Source organism: Capricornis sumatraensis, chromosome 15 (assembly GCF_032405125.1).
Source record: "Capricornis sumatraensis isolate serow.1 chromosome 15, serow.2, whole genome shotgun sequence".
NCBI classification, from domain to species: Eukaryota; Metazoa; Chordata; class Mammalia; order Artiodactyla; family Bovidae; genus Capricornis; species Capricornis sumatraensis.
In genome coordinates, this window is record NC_091083.1 from 39,755,396 (window position 1) to 39,779,500 (window position 24,105).

Consider the following 24,105-nt stretch of genomic DNA (forward strand, 5'->3'; position numbering starts at 1 on the left):
GGAGTGTTCACTGTGGGAAGATCTCTAACTACAAATTCAATGTACTTACTAGTTATAGGGCCTTTCAGGTTATGTTTCTTCTTGAGGGTGCTTGCTAGGTTGTTTTTAAAGGAATGTGTATCCCTTTTGTCTAAAGTTGTTGAACTGATTGGTGTAAACTTGTTTATAGTATTCTTTTGTTAACCTTTTAACAACTGTAGAAGCTGTAACTATTGTTACCTGTCTCGTGCCTGATATTAATCAATGTGTTTTATTTTTTTCTTGATCCATCTGGCTAGAAGTCCATCATTTTACTCAGTTCTCTCAAAGAAGTCACTTTTGGTTTCATTTACTCTTCTCTAGTTTTTTTTTTAAACCATGCATTTAATCTAGTCATACTTGCATTGAAAGGAATTTTGGTGATTTTGGATATGGCCAATATTAAGATAAAGAATTCTCTTCAGTCTACATTCATTTATAGAGAAGCTATTTGTTTTTTGGACACACATTCAGACATTTTGTCTCTCAGACACAGTGAGCACCTCTCTTAGGCATGGCAGTGGTAAGATGTTGGGAACACTCCACTTTCCTGCTCTCAGCAAAGCTGTGACACTTCAGAGATGTGTCTGTTTCTATATCCTTCTGCCTGTTTTGAGTTTATATTGCTCTTCTTTTTCTAGTTTCTTAGGGTAACAGCTTAAAGTCTTGATTTGAGAGCTTTCTTCCTTCCTTCCTTTCTACTCTCTAGTTGCTGTGTGAGGGCTTCGCATTGCGGTGGTTTCCGTTGTTGAACCTTAGAATGCTGGCTCAGTAGTTGTAGCACATGGGCTTAGTTGCCGTGCAGCATGTGGGATCTTCCTGGACCAGGAATTGAACCCATGTCCCTGCATTGACAGGTGGATTCTTAACAACTGGGTCACTAGAGAAGTCCCTAGAGTATTTACTTTTACTTAATGATATTAGGGCTTAAGTCTGTGTTAGTTGCTTAGTCGTGTCCAACTCTGCAAACCCATGGACTGTAGCCTGCCAGGCTTCTCTGTTCATGGAATTCTCCAGGCAAGAATACTGGAGTGGATTGCCATTCCCGTCTCCAGAGGAACTTCCCCACCCAGGGATCAAACCCTGGTCTCCTGCATCACAGGCAGATTCTTTACCGTTTGTGCTACAGGGCTTAAGTATTAGTCTACCAGGGCTTAAGTCTATTAGGGCTTAAGTATTTAGTGCTGTAAATTTTCCTTGCAGAACTTCCTAGCTGTCACACATTTTGGTGTTTTATTCTCATCGTTTTCATTTTCATTCAGTTTTTGTATTAAAAAAAAATTCCCTTAAGCCAACTATACCTCATTTTTTTTTTTCCCTTGAGGCTTCCTCTTTGACCCATGATTATTTAGAAGTTTGTTACTTAGTGTTAGATTTTCCCATTACATGATTCATTATTAGTTTGATTCCACTGTATTGAGATAACAAATTCTGAACAACTTTATAAATTTGGTTTTTGGTGTGGTTGAATTCTTCATATCCTTGCTGATTTTCTATCAGTTTTGAGAGGGATTTGAAATCCTCCAACTATAATTGTAGATTTGTCTGTTTCTCCTCTTACTTCTGTTTTTGTATATGCAGTTCTATATACACATTTAGGATTACATTTTCTTGACTGACTATTTTATCATTATGTCATGTCCCTTTCTGTCTTTGGTGATTTTCTTTTTTTTCTGAAGGCTAATCTACTATTCATATAGGTACTCCTGCTTTCTTTTAACTAATGTTTGCATGGTATATCTTTTCCCCTTTTTTTACTTTCAAGCTACCTATATCATTATATTTGAAGTGAGTTTCTTGTGAATAACATATAGTTGAGTCATTTTTAAAATCCACTTTCTGAAACGCTGTATATTGATGTATCATATCCATGGTGTGTTTAGATCATTTACTTAAAAAAATATTTTCATTCATTCTTTCATTTTTGACTGTGATGGGTTTTTGTTGCTGAGCTCAGGCTTTCTCTAGTTTCTGGGAGTAGGGGCTACTCTCTAGTTGCTGTGTGAGGGCTTTGCATTGCGGTGGTTTCCGTTGTTGAACCCTAGAATGCTGGCTCAGTAGTTGTGGCACATGGGCTTAGTTGCTGTGCAGCATGTGGGATCTTCCTGGACCAGAGATTGAACCCGTGTCCCTGCATTGACAGGTGGATTCTTAACAACTGGATCACTAGAGAAGTCCCTAGATTATTTACTTTTACTTATTGATATTAGGGCTTAAGTCTGCCAGCTTAGTTTTATTTTCTGTTTTTTCCTTCTGTTTTCTGTTTTGTTTATCTTTTTCTTTTTCCTGGTCTTCTTTGGCTTGAACGTTTTTTTTTAAATACCATTTTGATTTTTCCATAGTATTTAGGTATATCTATTTGTGTAGAGTTTTTGGTGGTGGTTGTAGATATTGTGTTATATATAATTTGTCATAATATACTGGTTTGATATTTTACCACCTGAGAAAAGTAGAGAAACCATGTCTTCCTTTAAGTCCCTATACCCTCTCTCATTTATATTTGTCTTTATTTCCTTCACATTGATAAACTGTATTAGACAATGGTATAATTTGGGCTTCAACCATCAAACGTCATTTAGAAAACTCAAGAGGAGGATGAAAGTCTTGAGTTGGTGATGGACAGGGAGACCTGGCGTGCCGCGATTCATGGGATCGCAAAGAGTCAGACATGACTGAGCGACTGAACTGAACTGAATGATTTTATTCTTTCTCTGATTCTTTCCTTCCTTTCTTGTGTTGCCAACTTCCTTATTTTATCATCTCCTTTCTGTTTAAGAACTTCTTATTCTTTGGAGGTAGGCCTGTTGGTGACAGATTCTCTTTGTTTTCCTTTATTTGAGAACATCTTGAATCCCCCTTTATTCCTAATGAATATTTCCACTGTATATAGTATTCTGTGTTGACCGTTCTTTATTTTCAGCACTTGGAAAATGTTTCCAGTCTTTCTGGCCTCCATGTTTTCTAATGAGAAATCTGCTTTTATTTTAATTGTTTCTGTCTTATAGGTAAAATATTTTTTCTCTCTCATTGCTGTTACTTTTCCTTGATTTTGGTTTTATGGAGTTAGATTATTATGTTTCTTGATAGGAATTTCTTTGGGTTTATTCTGTTTAGGGTTTGCTCAACTTCTTGAATCTTACATTTATGTCTTTTTCCAAGTTTGGGAAAACTTCTGACATTCTTAGAGTCTGACCTGATTTCTCCTCTCCTTCTGGTGCTCTAATAACATGAATGTTGGATTTTTTTCTACTGTCCCACAGATCTTGAGGCTCTGTTTATTTTTTTTTCCAATGTATTTTCTCTTTGTGGTTCAAACTGAGTAATTTCTATTGTTTGTCCTCAAGATCACGGGTTCTCTCTTCTCCATCCTGTTGCCGAACTCTCCAGGGAGTTATTTTGGTTTGTAAATTTAAATTTGAAAATTTCTATTTGGTTCTTCTTTATATCGTCTATTTATTTGTTGAAACTTTCTAATTTGTTATTTGTTTCAAGTCTTATTATTGATTGTTGAACCATTTTTATGATGGCTACTTTAAAATCTTACTCCAAACATCTGTTTGAGATTATTCCATCATCTATTTTATCTTGGTATAAGCATCAATTATTCACTGTCCTTTCTCATTCAGGTTGTGACATTTCCTTGTTCTTGGTATGATGAGTGATCTTTTTGAAATTGTGTCTTGGACATTTTTGGATTATATTATGAAACTTTGGATTTCATGGAAGTCTTTTGTTTTAGCAGGATTTCTCTAAGTGTGGGTCTCATGGTGTAGGTCTGGGGTACTGCAAAGTGCATGTAAAAATCCAAGTTCCTCGCTTAGACTCCATTGAGAACCCTTCTCCAGTAGTGTAGGGTGCCTCAACACCACTGGGCAGTGAGTAGAAGTTTGGTCTCCCCACTGCATCTCTGCTTGCACTCACCTGACCAGGAGGACATGCTTCCCATGGGGCCTCAACTTACACTGTGGGAAATGAGTCCATTCCTGCTTGGAGGTGGTAATTGTACTGCATCTCTTGAGATGATCACATAATTCTTCTCCTTTAGTCTGTTGATATGGTCATTGATTTTTGAATGTTGAACTGATATTGAATCCCAGGATAATTCTGACTTGGTCATGATCTCTTACCCTGTTTAGCGTTGTTCAATGTAATTTGATAATATTTTATTGAGGATTTTTGTATCTATAGTCATGAAGGCTATGGCTTAGTAGTTATCTTTTAATAAAAGTCTTTGTCTGGTTTTTTGTATCTGGGTAATGTGGCTGCAAATGAATTTGGAAGTATTCACTACTTTTCTTCTTTCTGGAATTCTTCATATAGACTGAGTCTTATTTCTTTGTTAATGTTTGGTAGTGTTTACCGAGGAAACCATCTCTACTTGAAGGTTTCTTTGTTGAAAGGGTTTATGTTGAGAATTTTATTTCTTTAATAGATACAGAACTATTCATATTTCTTTCTCTTGCTAAGCTTTGGTGGTTCATAGCTTTCAATGAATTTGTACATTTTGTCTAAGTTACCTAATGTATTGACATCAAATACTACTCCACTGTTATCTTCTGATGTCTAAACGATTTGCTCTCTGAAGGATCCCTCTTTCATGCCTAATATTGGTCATTTATATATTCTCTTTGTTCTTAACTCATCTGGAAAGAAGTGATCAATTTTACTGGTCATTTCAAAGAACAATTATTTGTTTCATTGATTTTCTTTATTGTTTTCTGTTTTATTTTATTTCTGCTCTTATAATTTTATTTCTTCTGCTCTCTTTAAGCTTAATTTGCTCTTACTTAATTTCTTGAGTTGGAAGCTTAGGAATTGGTTTGAGACCTATATTTTTTAATATGAAATTTTATGCTGTGAGTTTCTTTTTCAGCACCATATGAACTGTCTCCCAGAGACTCTGATATGTTTTCATGCAAATCAATATATCTGAAGATTTTCCACATGTCTTTTTACGAGTTTTTAGCTTATGTCCATTTTATTAAGAGAAAGTGTTTTGTATGATTTGAGTTCTTTTAAATTTGTGGATGTTTGTTTCATGGCTTACAATTTGGTCAGTTTGGTGAATTTTTCCTTGTGCTTTTGAGAAGAATGTGTATTCTGCTGTTGTGTGTGGTGTGTTCCGTGAATGTCAGTTACATTCAGGTGGTTGATACTTTTCCTCAGGTCTTTTATATTCTTATTAAGTTTTATTTTGCTCAGTTTGTTGATTTCTGAGAGGGGAGTTTTGAAGTTTCCTAATTGTGGATTTATCTGTTTTTCCTGTTCTATTTCTGCTTTATGTCTTTTGAAATTCTATTGTGAACATAATTAGAATTGGGTGGTAATTGGCTCTGTCATTATGTGTCTCTCTGTTTACCTCTGATAATATTATTTGTTTTGAAGTCCCTTTTTGTCTGACATTAATATAGGCATTTCTGCTTTGATCACTGATTTCATAGAATATTTTTCTTCAGCCTTTTACTTATAATGTATTTATATCTTTATATATAAAATGGTTTCTTTTAGACTACAAATAATTAGGTTTTCCTTTTACGTCCAATCTGATGATTTCTTTTAATTGAAGTCTTTAAATCACTTTCATTTAAAGTTCCTACTGGTAGAGTTAAATTAAATTTACTATTTTGCTATTTGCTTTTATTAGTGCCATTTATTCTTTGTCTCCTTTTTTTCTTCCCCTTTTGGATTAATTGAACTTTTAGAAATGATTCCATTTTGTTTATGATATTAGTTCATCAGTTATGCTACTTTTTAAAAGTATCTCACTTGGGCATATATGTGTCTAATTTATAGAGTGTGCCTTTGAACAATAATGTACAGTTTTACCACTGGTCTAAGAACCTTACAAGTGGCTTCAAATGCCACTCCCAGTCCTTTGTACTATTGTAGTCATGAATTTTACTTCCAACATGCTAGTAACCCCTCACCACAAAGAGTCTTTTATATTTATTTTTATCATTTCAGCATTATTTTATATAGATCTATGTTCTGTCTAGTATGAGATTCCTTCTGACAGAAGAGGTCCATGAACAATTTTTATCTTAGGTCTTTCTGACAGTGAATTCTCTCAGCTTTTCTCCATCTGTGAATGTCTATTTTATCCTTATTTTCAAAAGATTTTTTTCCCTCTGTATAGAATTTTGAGTTGAGAGGATGTGAATTTTTTTCCTTTTCATCACCTTAACTGTATCCCTCCCTTGTCTTCTGGATTGCATTGTCTCTGATGAGAAGTGTGTTTTAATTGTTATGTTTTTCCTCTGTCTATAAAGTGTCTTCAGTTTCTGGCTACCTGCAAGATGATGTCTTTATCCTTGGTCTCAGCAATTTGAGTAAGATGCACCTCAGCCTTTATAGGGTTTGAGTATAATTTTTTTCAGGTGGTGGTGAGGAGTGAGTCAATCCAGCAGCCCTGTTGCAGTATCTGTGTGGGCTGCATAAGAGCTGTGAGTTTAGGATCATCCCATTACTGTCAGCCTAACTCCAGTAGAGGGCTTAGTCTTGAAGTTGTCCAGATTCAATTTGTGTTGCTAAGCAACACAAGTTAGAGCATCTTGAGACATCTTAAATTTATCACTAGGGTGGTGAATTTTCAGATCACATGAGATAATTCAGAAGTGGTATCATTATAAAAATATGCTTTTTTTTTTCTTTTTTTATTAATTGAAGGAAATTAAATTCAGTGAACAACCACAAAAGGATCAGCCTAACGAGGCACCTAAGGAGGAAGTGGCCATTACACATAAAACTAGTATTACTTCCCGCAAGAGTACACAAGAGAAGAACCGAATTAATCTGGGAAGGAGTCAACTGACCAAGAGATTGGAGCCAAGTTTAAACTGGAGGACCAGTGTCAGTTCCAAAGAGTAGGTAGATATTAACATAATGGGTTTTCTGATACATACTTCCCTACCACATGTTTATCTAACTTTTCACATAACTTTATTTCACTGGAGGAAAATACAGAGTATATACATACACCTCCCTCCAAAGTAATTACAGGTTGGTTCCCTTTTCCCCTCTTCATGTTCCAAGCAGAAAGATTTGACATCAAACTGGGTTTGTGTACAGAGGACCACGGAAGGAGAGCACAATTCACTTTCATGTGCTTGGTGAGTCAGGGCAAATAACAAATGAAAATGATGATAAAACACATGGAGGAATCTCATGGAGGAATGTAAACATTGTGGTAGGGACCTGATTAAGTAGTGTTAAATTATGTGATTAAATATAAAATCAGGAGGCAGTCCTGACCACTTTCTCCCCCACAAATTCATTGAAAGATCATTTGAACACTGAGGAAATTCCACAAAACAGCTTCTGAATGCTGGTGGAGGACATCAGGCACCTGGAAAGGCAGTCCATTGTCTTCAAAAGGAGGTAGGATAAAAGATAAACAGAGAGACAAAAGAGTTAGGGACAGAGACCCGTCCTGGGGAGGGAGTCGCGAAGAAGGAGAAGTATCCAAACACCAGGAAACGCTCTCACCGGCAGGTCTAAGGGGAGTTTTGGAATCTCAGAGGGGAACATAACCGGGAGGAAAAAATAAATAAATAAAACCCACAGATTACGCGCCTAACTACAACTCCCAGCAGAGAAGTAGCCCAGATGCTCCCATCTGCCACCAGCAAGCTGGGACTGAACAGGGAGGTGCAGGCTGCATTGCTTAGGTTAAGGACCAGGCCTGAATGCCCTGAGGGCAATCTGAGGGAGCTAACGTGAGATAGCAACCCAAACTGGGATAGCCAGAGAGAGAAAAAAAGAAAACAAGTGAGAGAGAGATCTTTCCCATGAAAAGCTCTAACCTAAGGCACTGCCAGGCTGCTCACAGAACAAAGGACTGAGTGAATACCAGAGGAGAGCTAGCCAGCTGCAGACCAGCCCATCTCCCACCGGAGGCAGAGAGGCAGGTGGGTGGCAGCCAGAGCCAGCGAGGGGCTATCTCTGCCCTAGAGATGGCATTCTCTGAGCAGGCTCCCAGTTGTTAACCAAGTCTTCCTGAGTTCCTGGACGGTTGACATCCACCAGGAAGGTTGCAGCCAGTGATCAGCTCCCTAAAGGAGACACACGGCACACCTGAGATGGCGCTCCTGCTGCACATCCAGGAAACAGAGCAGCTGGGACAGGGGAGGAGGTAAGACACACTGCCTCACCTGGGGAGAGTGCACTTGCCAAGGACTTTTTTGCCTGAGCTGCTCGGACATGGGAAGAGCACAAAACACAGGCCCAACTGAGTCTGTGCCTTTGTGGAGTACCCTAGAACCTGAACCTGAACCTGAGTGGCTTAGACCTGGGAAGTGCATGCAACCCAGGGCCCGCTTTAGACAGTTCCCCTGCAGAGCATCCTGGAGCTTGAGCAGTGTAGACTGCAAAGGCACCCATGCCGTGAATGGGGGCCAACCCAGTGTGGCCCACACACTGCGGGTGCTCCCTACACACGCTAGTGATATTTGTTTGCAGTGTTCCTCCCTCCCCACAGCACAACTGAACAAGTGAGCCTAAATAAGTGACCACCTCCACCTCCGTGTGTCAGGGCGGAAATTAGACACTGAAGAGACTTGCAAACAGAAGAAGCCAAAATAAACAGAGGGAAGTGACAGGTACAACAGATTAAAACCCTATAGTTAGCACCTACTACATTGGAAGGGGCCTATAGGCCTCGAGAAGAAGTATAAGCTGGAACAAGGAACTATCTGAAACTGAACTGACCCCATACTACCCACAACAGCTCTAGAGAAATTCCTAGATATATTTTACTATTATCACTTTTAAATTAATTTTTAAAAAATTTTAAGCCTTTTATTACTCCTTTTTCATTTTTATAACCTATTACCTTGACAAAAAAAGACCCTATTTTTAAAGCAAATTTCATATATATTTTAAATTATTTTTGTGATTTTTTTTTTTTTTTTTTTTACTATTGTATTTTTAAGAGTCTAACCTCTACTCTAGATTTTTAATCTTTGCTTTTTGGTATTTGTACCTTTAAGAATCCAATCGTTGGTACTCATTTTTACATAGGTGTATGATTACTGGCTTGATTGCCCTCTCCCCCTGACTTTGCTTTTTCTCCCCCAGGTCACCTCTATGTCCTCCCTCCGCTTTCTCTTCTCTACCCAGTGCTGTGAATCTCTTTGGATATTCCAGGCTATGGAGAACACTTAGGGAACTGATTACTGTCTAGATCTGTCTCTCTCCCTTTGACTCCCACTCTTCTGCTCCTGGTCATCTCTCCTTCTCCCTCTTCTCTTCTCTATGTAACTCTGTGAACCTCTCTGGGTGTTCCAGCTTGTGGAGAGCACATAGGGAATTGATTACTGGCTACATTGCTCTCTCCCCTTTTGATTCCTCCTCTTCTCCTCCTGGTCACCTCTATCTCCCTCCTCCCTCTTCTCTTCTGTTTGTAACTCTGCAAACCTCTCTGGGTGTCCCTCACTGTGGAGAATCTTTTCTCCATTAACCTAGATGTTTTATCATTGGTGTGGTATGGATGGAGAAATCTTGAGGCTACCGTAAGAAGAAGACTTAAAACCAGAGGCAGGAGGCTTAAATCCAAAACTTGACAACACCAGAAAACTCCTGACTCCAGGGAACATTAATTGACAAGAGCTCATCCAAAAGCCTCCATACGTACACTGAAACCAAGCTCCACCCAAGAGCCAACAAGTTCCAGAGCAAGACATACCATGCTAATTCTCCAGCAACGCAGGAACATAGCCCTGAGCATTAATACACAGGCTGCCCAAAATCACATCAAACCCATAGACACTTCAAAACTCACGACTGGACACTTCATTGCACTCCAGAAAGAAGAAATCCAGCTCCACCCACCAGAACACTGATGCAAGCTTCCCTAACCAGGAAACCTTGACAAGCCATTCATCCAATCCCACCCACAGGGAGGAACCTCCACAATAAAGAGGAACCACAAACTTCCAGGATACAGAAAGGCCACCCCAAACACAGCAATCTAAATAAGATGAAAAGGCAGAGAAATATTCAGCAGTAAAGAAACACAATAAATGCCCACCAAACCAAACCAAAGAGGAGAAGATAGGGAGTCTACCTGAAAAAGAATTCAGAATAATGATAGTAAAAATGATCCAAAATTTTGAAAACAAAATGGAGTTACAGATAAATAGTCTGGAAACAAGGATTGAGAAGATGCAAGAAAAGTTTAACAGGGACATAGAAGAAATAAAAATGAGTCAATCAATAATGAATAGTGCAATAACTGAGATAAAAAATACTCTGGAGGGAACCAACAGTAGAATAACTGAGGCAGAAGATAGGATAAGTGAGATGGAAGATAGAATGGTGGAAATAAATGAAGCAGAGAGGAAAAAAGACAAAAAGAATTAAAAGAAATGACCGCCTCAGAGACCTCTGAGACAATGTCAAACACCCCAACATTCGAATCATGAGTCCCAGAAGAACACGAAAAGAAAGTGCTGGGGTCCAGCCCCAGCAGGATCCAGGGGTACCCTCAGGATGGACAATGTTGGCAAGAGGGGAAGGGAGAGAAGAAAGAATCAGTTCAATTCAATTCAGTTCAGTCGCTCAGTCGTGTCTGACTCTTTGCGACCCCATGAATTGCAGCACGCCAGGCCTCCCTGTCCATCACCAACTTCCAGAGTTCACTCAGACTCACGTCCATCGAATCAGTGATGCCATCCAGCCATCTCATCCTCTGTCGTCCCCTTCTCCTCCTGCCCCCAATCCCTCCCAGCATCAGAGTCTTTTCCAATGAGTCAACTCTTCGCATGAGGTGGCCAAAGTACTGGAGTTTTAGCTTTAGCATCATTCCTTCCAAAGAAATCCCAGGGCTGATCTCCTTCAGAATGGACGAAAGAATAGAGGCTAATATTCCTTGGTTTATGCAGAAAGCCAATAAAGCCCCAGACAAGGGACTTGCTCTGTTCACGGAGGCCGCAGATACCCTCTCACTGGAGTGAAGATGCAGAGCGCCTTGTAGCCAGAATGAAGATGCAGAGCACCTTCTCGATCGGGTCTTAGAAGCCCAGGCAGGAAAGTGAACGCAGAGAGCCTCTGTGCTCCAAGGGATCAGCCTGAAAAAGAGAGGGAGGGAGAGGGAGAAAGAGAGAGAGAGAGAGTAAGAAAGAATGATTGACACGGGCAGAGCAAGCTTCAGTGAGCGAGACCCATAACTTTATTTTCAAAAGGAACTTTTATAACCTGCCTTGTACATAGAGGGAAATGAAAGATGCAAGGTCATACAGAGTCAGCCCAAACATTACATCTGTTTTGTCTTTATTGAAACCAGGATTTTTTCTGCATATCTTTCCCATAAACAATGTTGTGTACATTATCTTCTGGCCTTGGAGGCCTGTGGACATTTTATGACCCTTTTTTGATAAAGACTGCTCAACCAGAAAACTTATTTTCCCTTGAAATGTTTTTTCTTTATATTTCTAATGTATGTCAGCCTCAGAAGTGCTAAACAGAGTTACATTCTCACGGAGCAAAGGTACAGTGAGTTACAACAAAGAAAGAACCAATTAGCTCAAAGGTCTGATGTGGTTAATTCCAAGGCTACTGCTTGTTTTTCTTAAATTCCAACTGCATTAACTATTGCACTCCCAGGTGCACAGTGGATAAGAGATATGGGAACTTGGCAGCAAGCATTGGCTCAACAATGAAATCCTACACCAGCACTATTCTAATAGTTTTTAACTCTTTGAAAGGCTCTATATTTTTAGAATGTTTTAGGCTTCCCATGCCTCTCACAGTTGGGAGGCTGTGAACAATCACATGCGTAGCTGCAAGAGTCTGGATAAACCTGCCAAGCAAGCTAGAAAGCCATCAGAGGGGGTTTGAATTGAAATATTCCTTTCATGCCCAAGAGACTTATCAACTAGAGCCCTAAGTTGATTTTCTCCAGAGAAAGGTGGTTGGGGATAGCCCCCTGTTAATGTCAGAAGAGTTGGTGAAAGCCATAAAATAGTAAGACAGATTCTGGTTTTGGGGTAGTTGCTTGAGCAGGTCCAGGGGGTCCCTCGAGTCCTGATCTGCCTTGCTCGTCAGGTCTCTTCCACATAACCTTGTCATGGGTGGAATCTCCCGTGCTGGCTCCCGGCAAGAAAGGCCATGAGAAAATACTTGAGATAATAGTTGAAAACTTCCCTAAAATGGTGATGGAAATAGCCACCCAAGTCCAAGAAACCCAGAGAGTCCCAAACAGGATAAACCCAAGGTGAAACACCCCAAGACACATTTTTAATAAGATTAATGAAGATCAAACACAAAGAACAAATGTTAAAAGCAGCAAGGGAAAAACAACAAATAACACACAAGGGGATCCCCATAAAGATAACAGCTGATCTTTCAACAGAAACTCTTCAAGCCAGAAGGGAATGGCAGGACATACTTAAAGTGATGAAAGAGAAAAACCTGCAACCCAGATTACTGTACCCAGCAAGGATCTCATTCAAATATGAAGGAGAAATCAATAGCTTTATAGACAAGCAAAAGCTGAGAGAATTCAGCACCACCAAACCAGCTCTTCAACAAATGCTAAAGGATCTTCTCTAGACAAGAAACACAGAAAAGCTTTATAAACTCGAACCCAAAACAACAAAGTAAATGGTAATGAGATCATACTTATCAATAATTACCTTAAATGTAAATAGGTTGAATGCCCCAACCAAAAGACAAAGATTGTCTGAATGGATACAAAAACAAGACCCCAATATATGCTGCCTACAAGAGACCCACCTCAAAACAAGGGACACACACAGACTTCAAGTGAAGGGCTGGAAAAAGATATTTCATGCAAATGGAGACCAAAAGAAAGCAGGAGCAGCAATACTCATATCAGATAAAATAGACTTTGAAATAAAGGCCATGAAAAGAGACAAAGAAGGACACTACATATTGATCAAAGGGTCAATCCAAGAAGATATAACAATTATAAATCTATATGCACCCAACATAGGAACACCTCAATCTGTAAGACAAATGCTAACAAGTATGAAAGGGGAAATTAATGGTAACACAATAATAGTGGGAGACTTTAATACCCCACTCACACCTATGGATAGATCAACTAAACAGAAAATTAGCAAGGAAACACAAACTTTAAATGATACAATGGACCAGTTAGACCTAATTGATATCTGTAGGACATTTCACCCCAAAACAATGAATTTCACCTTTTTCTCAAGTGCACACGGAACCTTCTCCAGGATTGATCACATCTTGGGCCTTAAATCTAGCCTTGGTAAATTTTAAAAAAGTGAAATCATTCTAAGCATCTTTTCTGATCACAATGCAGTAATATTAGATGTCAATTACAGGAAAAATATTAAAAATACAAACATATGGAGGTTAAACAACACACTTCTGAATAACCAACAAATCACAGAAGAAATCAAAAAAGAAATCAAAAATCAAAATATGCATAGAAATGAATGAAAATGAAAACAGAACAATCCAAAATCTATGGGATTCAGTAAAAGCAGTGCTAAGGGGAAGGTTCATAGCAATACAAGCTTTCCACAAGAAACAAGAGAAAAGTCAAATAAATAACCTAACGCTACACCATAGCAACTGGAAAAGGAAGAAATGAAGAATCCCAGGGTTAGTAGAAGGAAAGAAATCATAAAAATTAGGGCAGAAATAAATGAAAAAGAAAGGAGACCATAGCCAAAATCAACAGAGCTAAAAGCTGGTTCTTTGAGAAGATAAATAAAATAGACAAACCATTAGCCCGACTCATCAAGAAAAAAGGGAGAAGAATCAAATCAGAAATGAAAGTGGAGAAATCACAACAGACAACACAGAAATACAAAGGATTGTAAGAGACTGCTATCAGCAAATATATGCCAATAAAATGGAAAACTTGGAAGAAATGGACAAATACTTTTCAAAATTGAACCAGGAAGAAATAGAAAATCTTAACAGACCCATCACAAGTGCAGAAATTGAAACTGTAATAAGAAATCTTTTAGCACACAAAAGCCCAGGACCAGATGACTTCACAGCTGAATTCTACCAAAAATTTAGAGAAGAGATAACACCTAGCCTATGCAAACTCTTCCAGAAAATTGCAGAGGAAGGTAAACTTCCAAACTCATTCTATGAGTCCACCATCACCCTAATACCAAAACTGGAAAAAGATGCCACAAAAAAAGAAAACTACAGGCCAATATCACTGATGAACATAGATGCAAAAATCCTTAACAAAATTCTAGCAAACAGAATCCAACAATATATTAAAAAGATCATACATCATGACCAAATGGGCTTTATCCCAGGGATGCAAGGATTCTTTAATATCTGAAAATCAATCATTGTGATACACCACATTAATAAATTGACAGATTAAAAACCATATGATTATCTCAATAGATGCAGAGAAGGCCTTTGACAAAATTCAGCATCCATTTATGATAAAAACCCTCCAGAAAGAAGGAATAGAAGGAACATACCTCAACATAATAAAAGCCATATATGATAAACCCACAGCAGACATTATCCTCAGTGGTGAAAAATTGAAAGCATTTCCCCCAAATTCAGGAACAAGACAAGGGTGCCCACTCTCACCACTACTATTCAACATAGTTTTGGACATTTTAGCCACAGCAATCAGAGAAGAAAAAAGGAATCCAGATTGGACAAGAAGAAGTAAAACTCTCACTGTTTGCAGATGACGTGATCCTCTACATAGAAAACACTAAAGACTCCACCAGAAAATTACTAGAACTAATCAATGAATATAGTGAAGTTGCAGGATATAAAATCAACACACAGAAATCCCTTGCATTCGTATACACTAACAATCAGAAAACAAAAAGAGAAATTAAGGAAACAATTCCATTCACCATTGCAACAAAAAGAGTAAAATACTTGAGAATAAATCTACCTAAAGAAACAAAAGACCTATATATAAAAAACTATAAAACACTGGTGAAAGAAATCAAAGATGAGACAAATAGATGGAGAAATATACCATGTTCATGGATCAGTAAAATCAATATAGTGAAAATGAGTATACTACCCAAAGCAATCTATTGATTCAGTGCCATCCCTATCAACCTACCAGTGGTATTTTTCAGAGAAATAGAACAAATAATTTCACAATTTGTATGGGAATACAAAAAACCTCAAATAGCCAAAGCAATCTTGAGAAAGAAGAATGGAACTGGAGGAATCAACCTGCCTGACTTTAGACTATACTACAAAGCTACAGTCATCAAGACAGTATGGTGCTGGCACAAAGACAGGAATATAGATCAATGGAACAAAATAGAAAGCCCAGCAATAAATCCATGCACCTATGGACACCTTATCTTTGACAAAGGAGGCAAGAATATACAGTGGAGAAAAGACAATCTCTTTAACAAGTGGTGCTGGGAAACTGGTCAAGCACTTGTAAAAGAATGAAATTAGAACACTTTCTAACACCATATCCAAAAATAAACTCAAGTGGATTAAAGATCTAAATGTAAGACCAGAAACTATAAAACTTCTAGAGGAGAACATAGGCAAAACACTCTCTGACATAAATCACAGCAGGATCCTCTATGACTCATCTCCCAGAGTAATGGAAATAAAAGCAAAGATAAACAAATGGGAACTAATTAAACTTAAACGCTTTTGCACAACAAAGGAAGCTATAAGCAAGGTGAAAAGACAGCCTTCAGAATGGGAGAAAATAATAGCAAATGGAGCAACTGACAATCTCAAAAATATACAAGCAGCTCCTGCAGCTCAATTCCAGAAAAATAAATGACCCAATCAAAAAATGGGCCAAAGAACTAAACAGACATTTCTACAAAGAAGACATACAGATGGCTAACAAACTCATGAAAAGATGCTCAAACTCACTCATTATCAGAGAAATGCAAATCAAAACCACAATGAGGTACCATCTCACAGCAGTCAGAATGGCTGCCATCAAAAAGTCTACAAACAATAAATGCTGGAGAGGGTGCAGAGAAAAAGGAACCCTCTTACCCTGTTGGTGGGAATGCAAACTAGTACAGCCACTATGGAGAACAGTGTGGAGATTCCTTAAAAAAACTGGAAATAGAACTGCCATACGACCCAGCAGTCCCACTGCTGGGCATACGCACTGAGGAAATCAGAATTGAAAGAGACAATGTTCATCTTGTTCATCTCAGCACTGTTTACAATAGCCAGGACATGGAAGCAACCTAGATGTCCATCAGCAGATGAATGGATAAGGAAGCTGTGGTGCATATACACAATGGAGTATTACTCAGCCATTAAAAAGAATGCATTTGAATCAGTTCTAATGAGGTCGATGAAACTGGAGCCTATTATACAGAGTGAAGTAAGTCAGAAAGAAAAACACCAATACAGTATGCTAACGCATATATATGGAATTTAGAAAGATGGTAACGATGACCCTATATGTGAGACAGCGAAAGAAACACAGATGTAAGGAACAGTCTTTTGGACTCTGGGAGAAGGCAAGGGTGGGATTATTTGAGAGGGTAGTGTTGAAACGTATATATTATCATATGTGAAGCGGATTGCTGGTCCAGATTCGATGCATGAATGGGGTGCTTAGGGCTGGTGCACTGGGATGACCAATGGTGGCTAGGGGGTTCTGGATGGGGAACACATGTGCACCCATAGCTGATTCATGTCAATGTATGGCAAAAACTGCTACAATAATGTAAAGTAATTAGCCTCCAATTAAATAAATTAGTTAATAAATATAAAATCATGTGGAATTAATTAGGGGAAACTTCATAGCAGTGGTACCATGTGTATTAAGAGAACTTTAAGTGAATACTATAAAAAGGATAGAATCTGAAACATGTGACAGGCCTGAGTAAAGTGGACCTGGTTTTATGAAAGTCTGAAATGTACAAGCCTGGGTTTATTCAGGACCCTTTGTAAATTGGTGCCAAAGCAAAGAATAAAGGCCAATGTTACCAACACCAAAGCAGTCAGAAGTACCTAGAGCACTTTGTGAAGTTTTAGCAAATGGGTTACAAGTTTCAGTCATTTTTAGTGTTCCATGTGGTCCCCTTATTGATTTAAGAACTGGCTCCCTACTGGTCATGTGGGGACACTCACCTATAGGGTTTCCAAGAGCCTCAGGTGATTGTATTTTGGACATAGACTCAGAGAGCTTTGAAAAGGGAAACTTGAGGGAGGTGAGATACCTTGCTTCTCTGATTTTCCCTGATTTGGGGGTATTTGACCTTTTGGTTCTCTTTGAAAGGGTGAGTCTGAAAATTATAAGTGTATGGGCTCATCTGTTAACTGAGGGATGGAATTATAAAATACTGCTTTTTCCATGGGCTAATTTTTTTTTCAGTTAAGAATTTACTAAACAAGTATTTGATGCAAACCAGTATGTGCCAAAGAGTATACTAAGCTTGAGAATGTCCAGAAAATCAGACATAGGCCCTGCTGTGATGTCGGGTGGGCAAGGAGAACACAGGCAGTTGGGACTCAGGGCAGAAGACATAGACTGAAGGACCTTTCCAGTGATAGCAACCTGTGAAGTCCTGTTCTGGCATGAAGAAATACTGGACAAGTGTTTCTCCATTATATAAAATGCATGGTTCTGCTTGCAGGACAGAACGGACCTCTCAGGTGTCAGATGAGACTGATACTCATAGTTATTCTCTGTCAGGAAAACACATCATTCGGGTGCCTGATAATGATGGAATATTTGTACACATTTATATTTTTAATATTCTATTAGCATAAAGTAATTAATACAATTAATATTTCTTTAGGAGCAGAAATACGCTAAGAGACACCCAAGTAGAAAAACATGGAGGAAAACTTGAAAAGTCCAGATCATCTCTTTCACCTGGAAGAGCACAGTTAATTTGGTGAGTTTCTGTTAATGTGTGCGTGGGCAGTCATGTCCAACTGTTTGCGACCCTGTGGACTGTAGCCCAGTAGGCTTCTCTGTCCATGGGATTCTCCAGGCAAGAATACTGGAGTGGGTTGCCATTTCTTCTCCAGAGGATCTTCTCGACCTGTGGATTGAACCCATGTCTTCTGAGTCTCTTGAATTGCAAACAGATTCTTTACCACTTGAGGATCAGTTCTTTAAAGCTACTCCTACATAACAGCTAGTTAATACTGGTTAATGGTGCTTTACTTTCACGTTAGGGTCTTATGATATCTATATTGATATAGTAGAAATGCTATAAGAATGGTAATAATGGGTTTCTTTAAATATATAGGATAATTTTCAATGTGGAACTATTTTGGGGGGGATAAAGTAGAAAAGAATAGCTTTATTGCTTGGCCAGGAAAAGAGGGGTACAGTGGGCTCCTGCCCCAGAAAACTGTCTGTCCCTAATGTGGAGTTATATACAGTGATCTACTGGTATTAGCAAACTGTTTGTAAACACATGTATTTAATGCAAAAAGCAATTAACTGCATGTGTGTTCAGTTGCTCAGTCATGTTCAACTCTTTACAACCCTTTGGACTGTAGACTGCCAGGCTCCTCTGTCCATGGGATTTTTCAGGCAAGAGTACTGGAGTGGATCACCATTTCCCACTCCAGGAGATCTTCCCAACCCAGGGAATGGTAGCAAAACGGGACTCTTAGCTAATCTCTTGCCTCTGTCATAGCAAAATCGTCATCTTTCTGAGCCTTACTTACTGATCACCAATGGCTCTGTTAATTCTAAAGTGACATATGTTATTTCTCATTAAAACAGCCATTAGTCTAAGACCAACTGTTAAACTTCTTACCCAATTTTCAGTTTGACAATAAAAGTGGCATATCTGGGAAGAAAGTTCAGCGGCTTTTACGTTTGGGAGGCAGGGAGGAATGGCAGGAATTTCATATTATAAAATTTGCACAGTTCAAAAGAAAACAAACTTTAAGACACTCTACAACACGTATGCCATCTTGGGAAGTTAGGAATAATACATTATTCATTTTTTTGACAATTCTTAAAAAATTCTTACTTTGAAATATTTGTAGATTCATAGAAAGTTGCAGAGATAGTGCAGAGAGATCCCATATGCCCTTCACCTAGTTTCCCCCAACAGTTAAATCCTGCATCTTGCATAACTACTGTACAAGATCAAAACCAGGAAATTAACATTGGTACAATGTATATGTGTTTTGCTGTATCACTGTTCACTGAACCCAGGGTAGGCAACGAGCAAAGCTGGAAGAAAATGTAAGGAATTGTAGAAACTGCAGACACGTTTATTCTGTCCTGACTGGCATAGCAGCTGTAGCAGCAGACACGCTGTATTCTCTTGTGGCTGACCCAGCAGACACAGCCACAACACGTCCCTAATGCGGCCATAACATGGCCATAACACAGACATAAGGCAGCCTCCAGCCTCCAGGGCTTTTCAGGAATCAGAGCAGAAGTGGCACACGGCCAAGTGGGTACCTCATGATATGGATGTGCAGTGCTGTAAGTGATGTCAGCTGTCACATAACCATGTATTTACAAAGTGTAGGGCAAGAGTAAGAGGCTGTGGGGCAAGAGAGCCTGACCACCACCATCTTGGCTAATTTGCTCTTTCCCTCCATTGGTACAATGTAGAGTTCAGTGTCATTTTATCATGTGTAATTTTTTATGGTGACCGTGGCGACCAGGCTAGAGAACTTCACCCCATACATGTCCTCCGGCTACCCTGTTATGGTCACAACCACTTTGGTTCCTCCATAATCCCCTCTTCCTAGCAACAGTCATCTGTTTTCATAGTTTTGTCATTTTGGACTGCCGTATAAATAGATTCATACATTGTTTTTATATTGACTTCTTTTCCAACACCATAATACCCTTGAGATCCACCTAATTGTTGCATGTATTGATAGTTTGTCACTTTTAATTGCTGAGTGGCATTCCATTGTATGGATATACCACAGCTTTTAAAGTTTTTCACATATTAAGGCACATTTTAGCTGTCTGCAGCTTTTGGCTATTAAAAATAAAACTGCTATAAACAATCACATACAGGTTTTTGTACAGATGAAAGTTTTTATTCCTCTAGGATAAATGCCCAGTTGCTGATACATATGGTAACTGTGTTTTTAGCTTTTTAGGAAACTACTTAGCTTTTCCAGAGTGGTGGCACCATTTTGTGTTCCCACCAGTGATGTATGAGACTCAGTTCCCCTCATCCTTGCCAACATTTGGTTTTGTTGTTTTATTTTAGCTGTCCTAAAATCTGTGCAGTGGCAGCTTATTGTGGTCTTTGCATTTCCCTAATGGCTCATGATGTTAATATCTTGTCATGAACTTATTGCTATCTGTTTATGCTCTTCAGTGAAATGTCTATGTCTTTTGCTCATTTTTAATTGAATCATTTGTTTTTCAAAATGTTGAGTTTTAAGAGCTCGTCATCTATCTCTCTAGGATATCCTTCGTTGTATATGTTAGTTTGCAGATATTTTCTCTCTCTCTGTACCTTGTCTTTTCCTCCTCTTAATAGGGCCTCTGGGAGAACAGTTTTTGATGAAGTCTGATTTATCAGTTTTTCTTTTGTGGATTGTGCTTTTGATGCCATGTCTAAGAACTCTTCATGAAGCCCTTGATCCTGAAGATTATCTCCAATGATTTTTCCTAAAAGTTGTAATAATTTTACATTAAAGGCTGGTATTCATTTTAAGTTTAATTTTATATAAAATTTATATATAGGTGAATATTCTTTTTTGTAACCTACTGATGTTCAGTGTCTCTAGCATCATTTGATGAAAAGGCTATCCTTCAACCCTTGACCTGCTTTTTCACCTTAGTCAAACATCAGGTGGGTGTACTTGGTGGGGCTATTTCTGAGTCTTCATTCTGTTCAGCTAATTTTTATATCTAGCCCTAGCACACAATCTTGATAGCACACAATCTTGATTATTATAGCTTGACTACTATAGCTCTATAGTAATTCTTGAAATCTGGTAAAATGATTCCTCTCTCTTTATTATTTTTTCCCAAAATTGTTTTGAGTTATTCTAGTTATTTTCCTTTCCACATACATTTTAGAATGATCATGCTATATCTACAAAAAAAGAAAAAACGTACTGAAGATTTTAATCTGCGGAGTTGGAAAAGACTCTTGAGAGTCCCTTGGATTGGAAAGAGATCAAAATAGTCAATCCTAAAGGAAAATAATCCTGAATATTCATTGAAAGAACTGATGCTGAAGCTGAAGCTCCAATACTTTGGCCACCTGATGCGAAGAGCTGACTCATTAGAAAAGACTCTGATGCTGGGAGGGATTGGGGACAGAAGTAGAATGGGACGACAGAGGATGAGATGGCTGGATGGCATCACCGACTCAATGGACATGAGTTTAAGCAAGCTCTGAGAGACGGTGGACAGGGAAGCCTGGCTCACTGCAGTCCATGGAGTCGCAAAGAGTCAGATACAACTGAGTGACTGAACAACAACTGAAAGTTTTGATAGAAGTTACCTTGAAACCCTATATCAATTTTGAGAAAATTGATATCTTTACTGTGTAGACTGTATGACTATTTATTTAAGGCTTTGGTTTCTTTCACCAGCAATTTGTAATTTTCAGCATAAAAGTCCAGTACCTGTTTTGTTAGATTTACATCCAGAAGTAGAAACACCAGTACTGTGTTAACTATCAGTGATCAAGGTGAAAGGGCTTCCTTCCTTGTTCTTAGTCTTAAGAGGACAGAATTCTGTCTTTCACCAGTAAGTATGATGATAGTTTTTGTGCAGATATTCTTTATTAAGTTGAGGAAGTTCCCTGCTACTCTTGTTCTTCTGAGAGTTTTAATACCACTGGGTGTTGAATTTTGTCACATGCTTTTTCTGCATCAGTTGGTATGATCATGCCATTTTTCTTCTGTAGGTTGTTACTGTAACGGATTCCACTGGTTGATTTTTGAATGCTGAAGCAGACTTCCATTCCTGGAATAAACCGCACTTGGTCCTTCTTTACATATATATAGCTTTCAGTTCAGTTCATTTCAGTCGCTCAGTTGTGTCCAACTCTTTACAACCCCATGAATCACAGCACGCCAGGCCTCCCTGTCCATCACCAACTCCCAGAGTTCGCTCAAACTCATGTCCATTGAGTTGGTGATGCCATCTAGCCATCTCATCCTCTGTCGCCCCGTTCTCCTCCTGCCCTCAAGCCCTCCCAGCATCAGGGTTTTTTCCAATGAGTCAACTCTTCTCATGAGGTGGCCAAAATATTGGAGTTTCAGCTTCAGCATCAGTCCTTCCAATGAACACCCAGGACTGATCTCCTTTAGAATGGACTGGTTGGATCTCCTTGCAGTCCAAGGGACTCCTAAGAGTCTTCTCCAACACTACAGTTCAAAAGCATCAATTCTTCAGTGCTCAGCTTTCTTTACAGTCCAACTCTCACATCCATACATGACCACTGGAAAAACCATAGCCTTAACTAGATGGACCTTTGTTGGCAAAGTAATATCTCTGCTTTTTAATATGCTATCTAGGTTGGTCATAACTTTCCTTCCAAGGAGTAAGCATCTTTTAATTTCATGGCTGCAGTCACCATCTACAGTGATTTTGGAGCCCAAAAAAATAAAGTCTGACACTGTTTCCACTGTTTCCCCATCTATTTCCCATGAAATGATGGGACCAGATGCCATAATCTTAGTTTTCTGAATGTTGAGCTTTAGGCCAACTCTTTCACTTTCATCAAGAGGCTTTTTAGTTCCTCTTCACTTTCTGCCATAAGGGTGGTGTCATCTGCATATCTGAGGTTATTGATATTTCTTTTGGCAATCTTGATTCCAGCTTGTGCTTCTTCCAGCCCAGCTTTACATATATATACATTTATATATGCTTAACATTTTGTTAAGAAGTTTTACATCTACACTTATGAGGGATATTCAATAGCTGTGTTTTGTTTTTGTATGCACTTCGGTTTTGATATCAGACTTCATAAAATGAGTTCAGTTCTCTCCCGTTTTCTGGAAAAGATTGTGTAAAATTGTTAGTTTTTTTATCCTTGGTAGAATTCTCCAGTGAAATCATCTGAAACTGAAGACACTTGTTTTTTAAGTTATGAATTAATTCCATTAGTAGCTATAGTGCTGTTCAAATTATGTGCTTCATGTTGGTTAAGTGACAGTAATTTGTACCTTTAAAGGAATCAATTTCTTTAAATTATCAGTTCAATCTATGTTCAGTTTTTCATAGTTTTATTATCTTTTTGTTGTCAGCAGGATCTGAAGTGATATGCTACACCTCATTCATTTCTGATACTGGAAATTTGTGTCTTTTTTTCTTTGTCAGTCTTGCTAGAGGTTTGTCAATTTTATTGATCTTTTCAAGAAGCAGTTTTTTAAAATTGATATTTCAAGTTGTTTCTATTTTCAGTTTTGTTCATTCTTTTCTTTATTGATTTCTTTTCTCTCTTTGCTTTGGGTTTGTTTTGCTCTTCTTTTCCTAGTTTCTTTAGATGTGAGTTTAGATTACTGAATTGAGACTTCTCTTTTCTTCAGTTCAGTTCAGTTGCTCAGTTGTGTCTGACTCTTTGAGACCCCATGGACTACAGTATGCCAGGCTTCCCTGTCCAGCACCAACTTCCAGAGCTTGCTCAAACTCACATACATTGAGTCGGTGATGCCATCCAATCATCTGATCCTCTGTCGTCCCCTTCTCCTTCTGCCTTCAATCTTTCCCAGCATCGGAGTCTTTTCCAATGAGTCAGTCCTTTGCATCATGTGGCCAAAGTATTGGAGCTTCAGCTTCAGCAGCAGTTCTTCCAATGAATATTCAGGGTTGATTTCCTTTAGGATTGACTGTTTTGATCTCCTTGATGTCCAAGGGACTCTAAAGAGTCTTCTGCAACACCACAGTTTAAAAGCATCAATTCTTTGCTGCTCAGCCTTCCCTAAGATCCAACTCTCACATCCATACATGACTACTGGAAAAAGCATACCTTTGACTAGACAGTTGTTTTTCAGAAAATAATGTCTTTTGCACAGAGTTGGACACGACTGATGCAACTTAGTAGCAGCAGCAGCTTTTTTAACATGCTGTTAAAAAGGTTTGTCATAGCTTTTCTTCCAAGGAGCTAGTATCTTTTAATTTCATGGCTGCAGTCACCCTCTACAGTGATTTTGGAGCCCAAGAAAATAACTCTCACTGTT

General features: G+C 38.6%; 1 protein-coding gene across 1 annotated transcript in view; it reads left to right on the plus strand.

Moving 5' to 3' along the window:
* Positions 1–24,105, plus strand: part of ODAD2 (outer dynein arm docking complex subunit 2) — a 158,828-nt gene that overhangs the window by 19,797 nt on the left and 114,926 nt on the right. The window contains exons 7-8 of the mRNA XM_068987709.1: positions 6,685–6,881; positions 17,763–17,858. Of these exons, the coding sequence (XP_068843810.1) occupies positions 6,685–6,881; positions 17,763–17,858 (293 nt within the window). The remainder of the gene's footprint in view (positions 1–6,684; positions 6,882–17,762; positions 17,859–24,105) is intronic.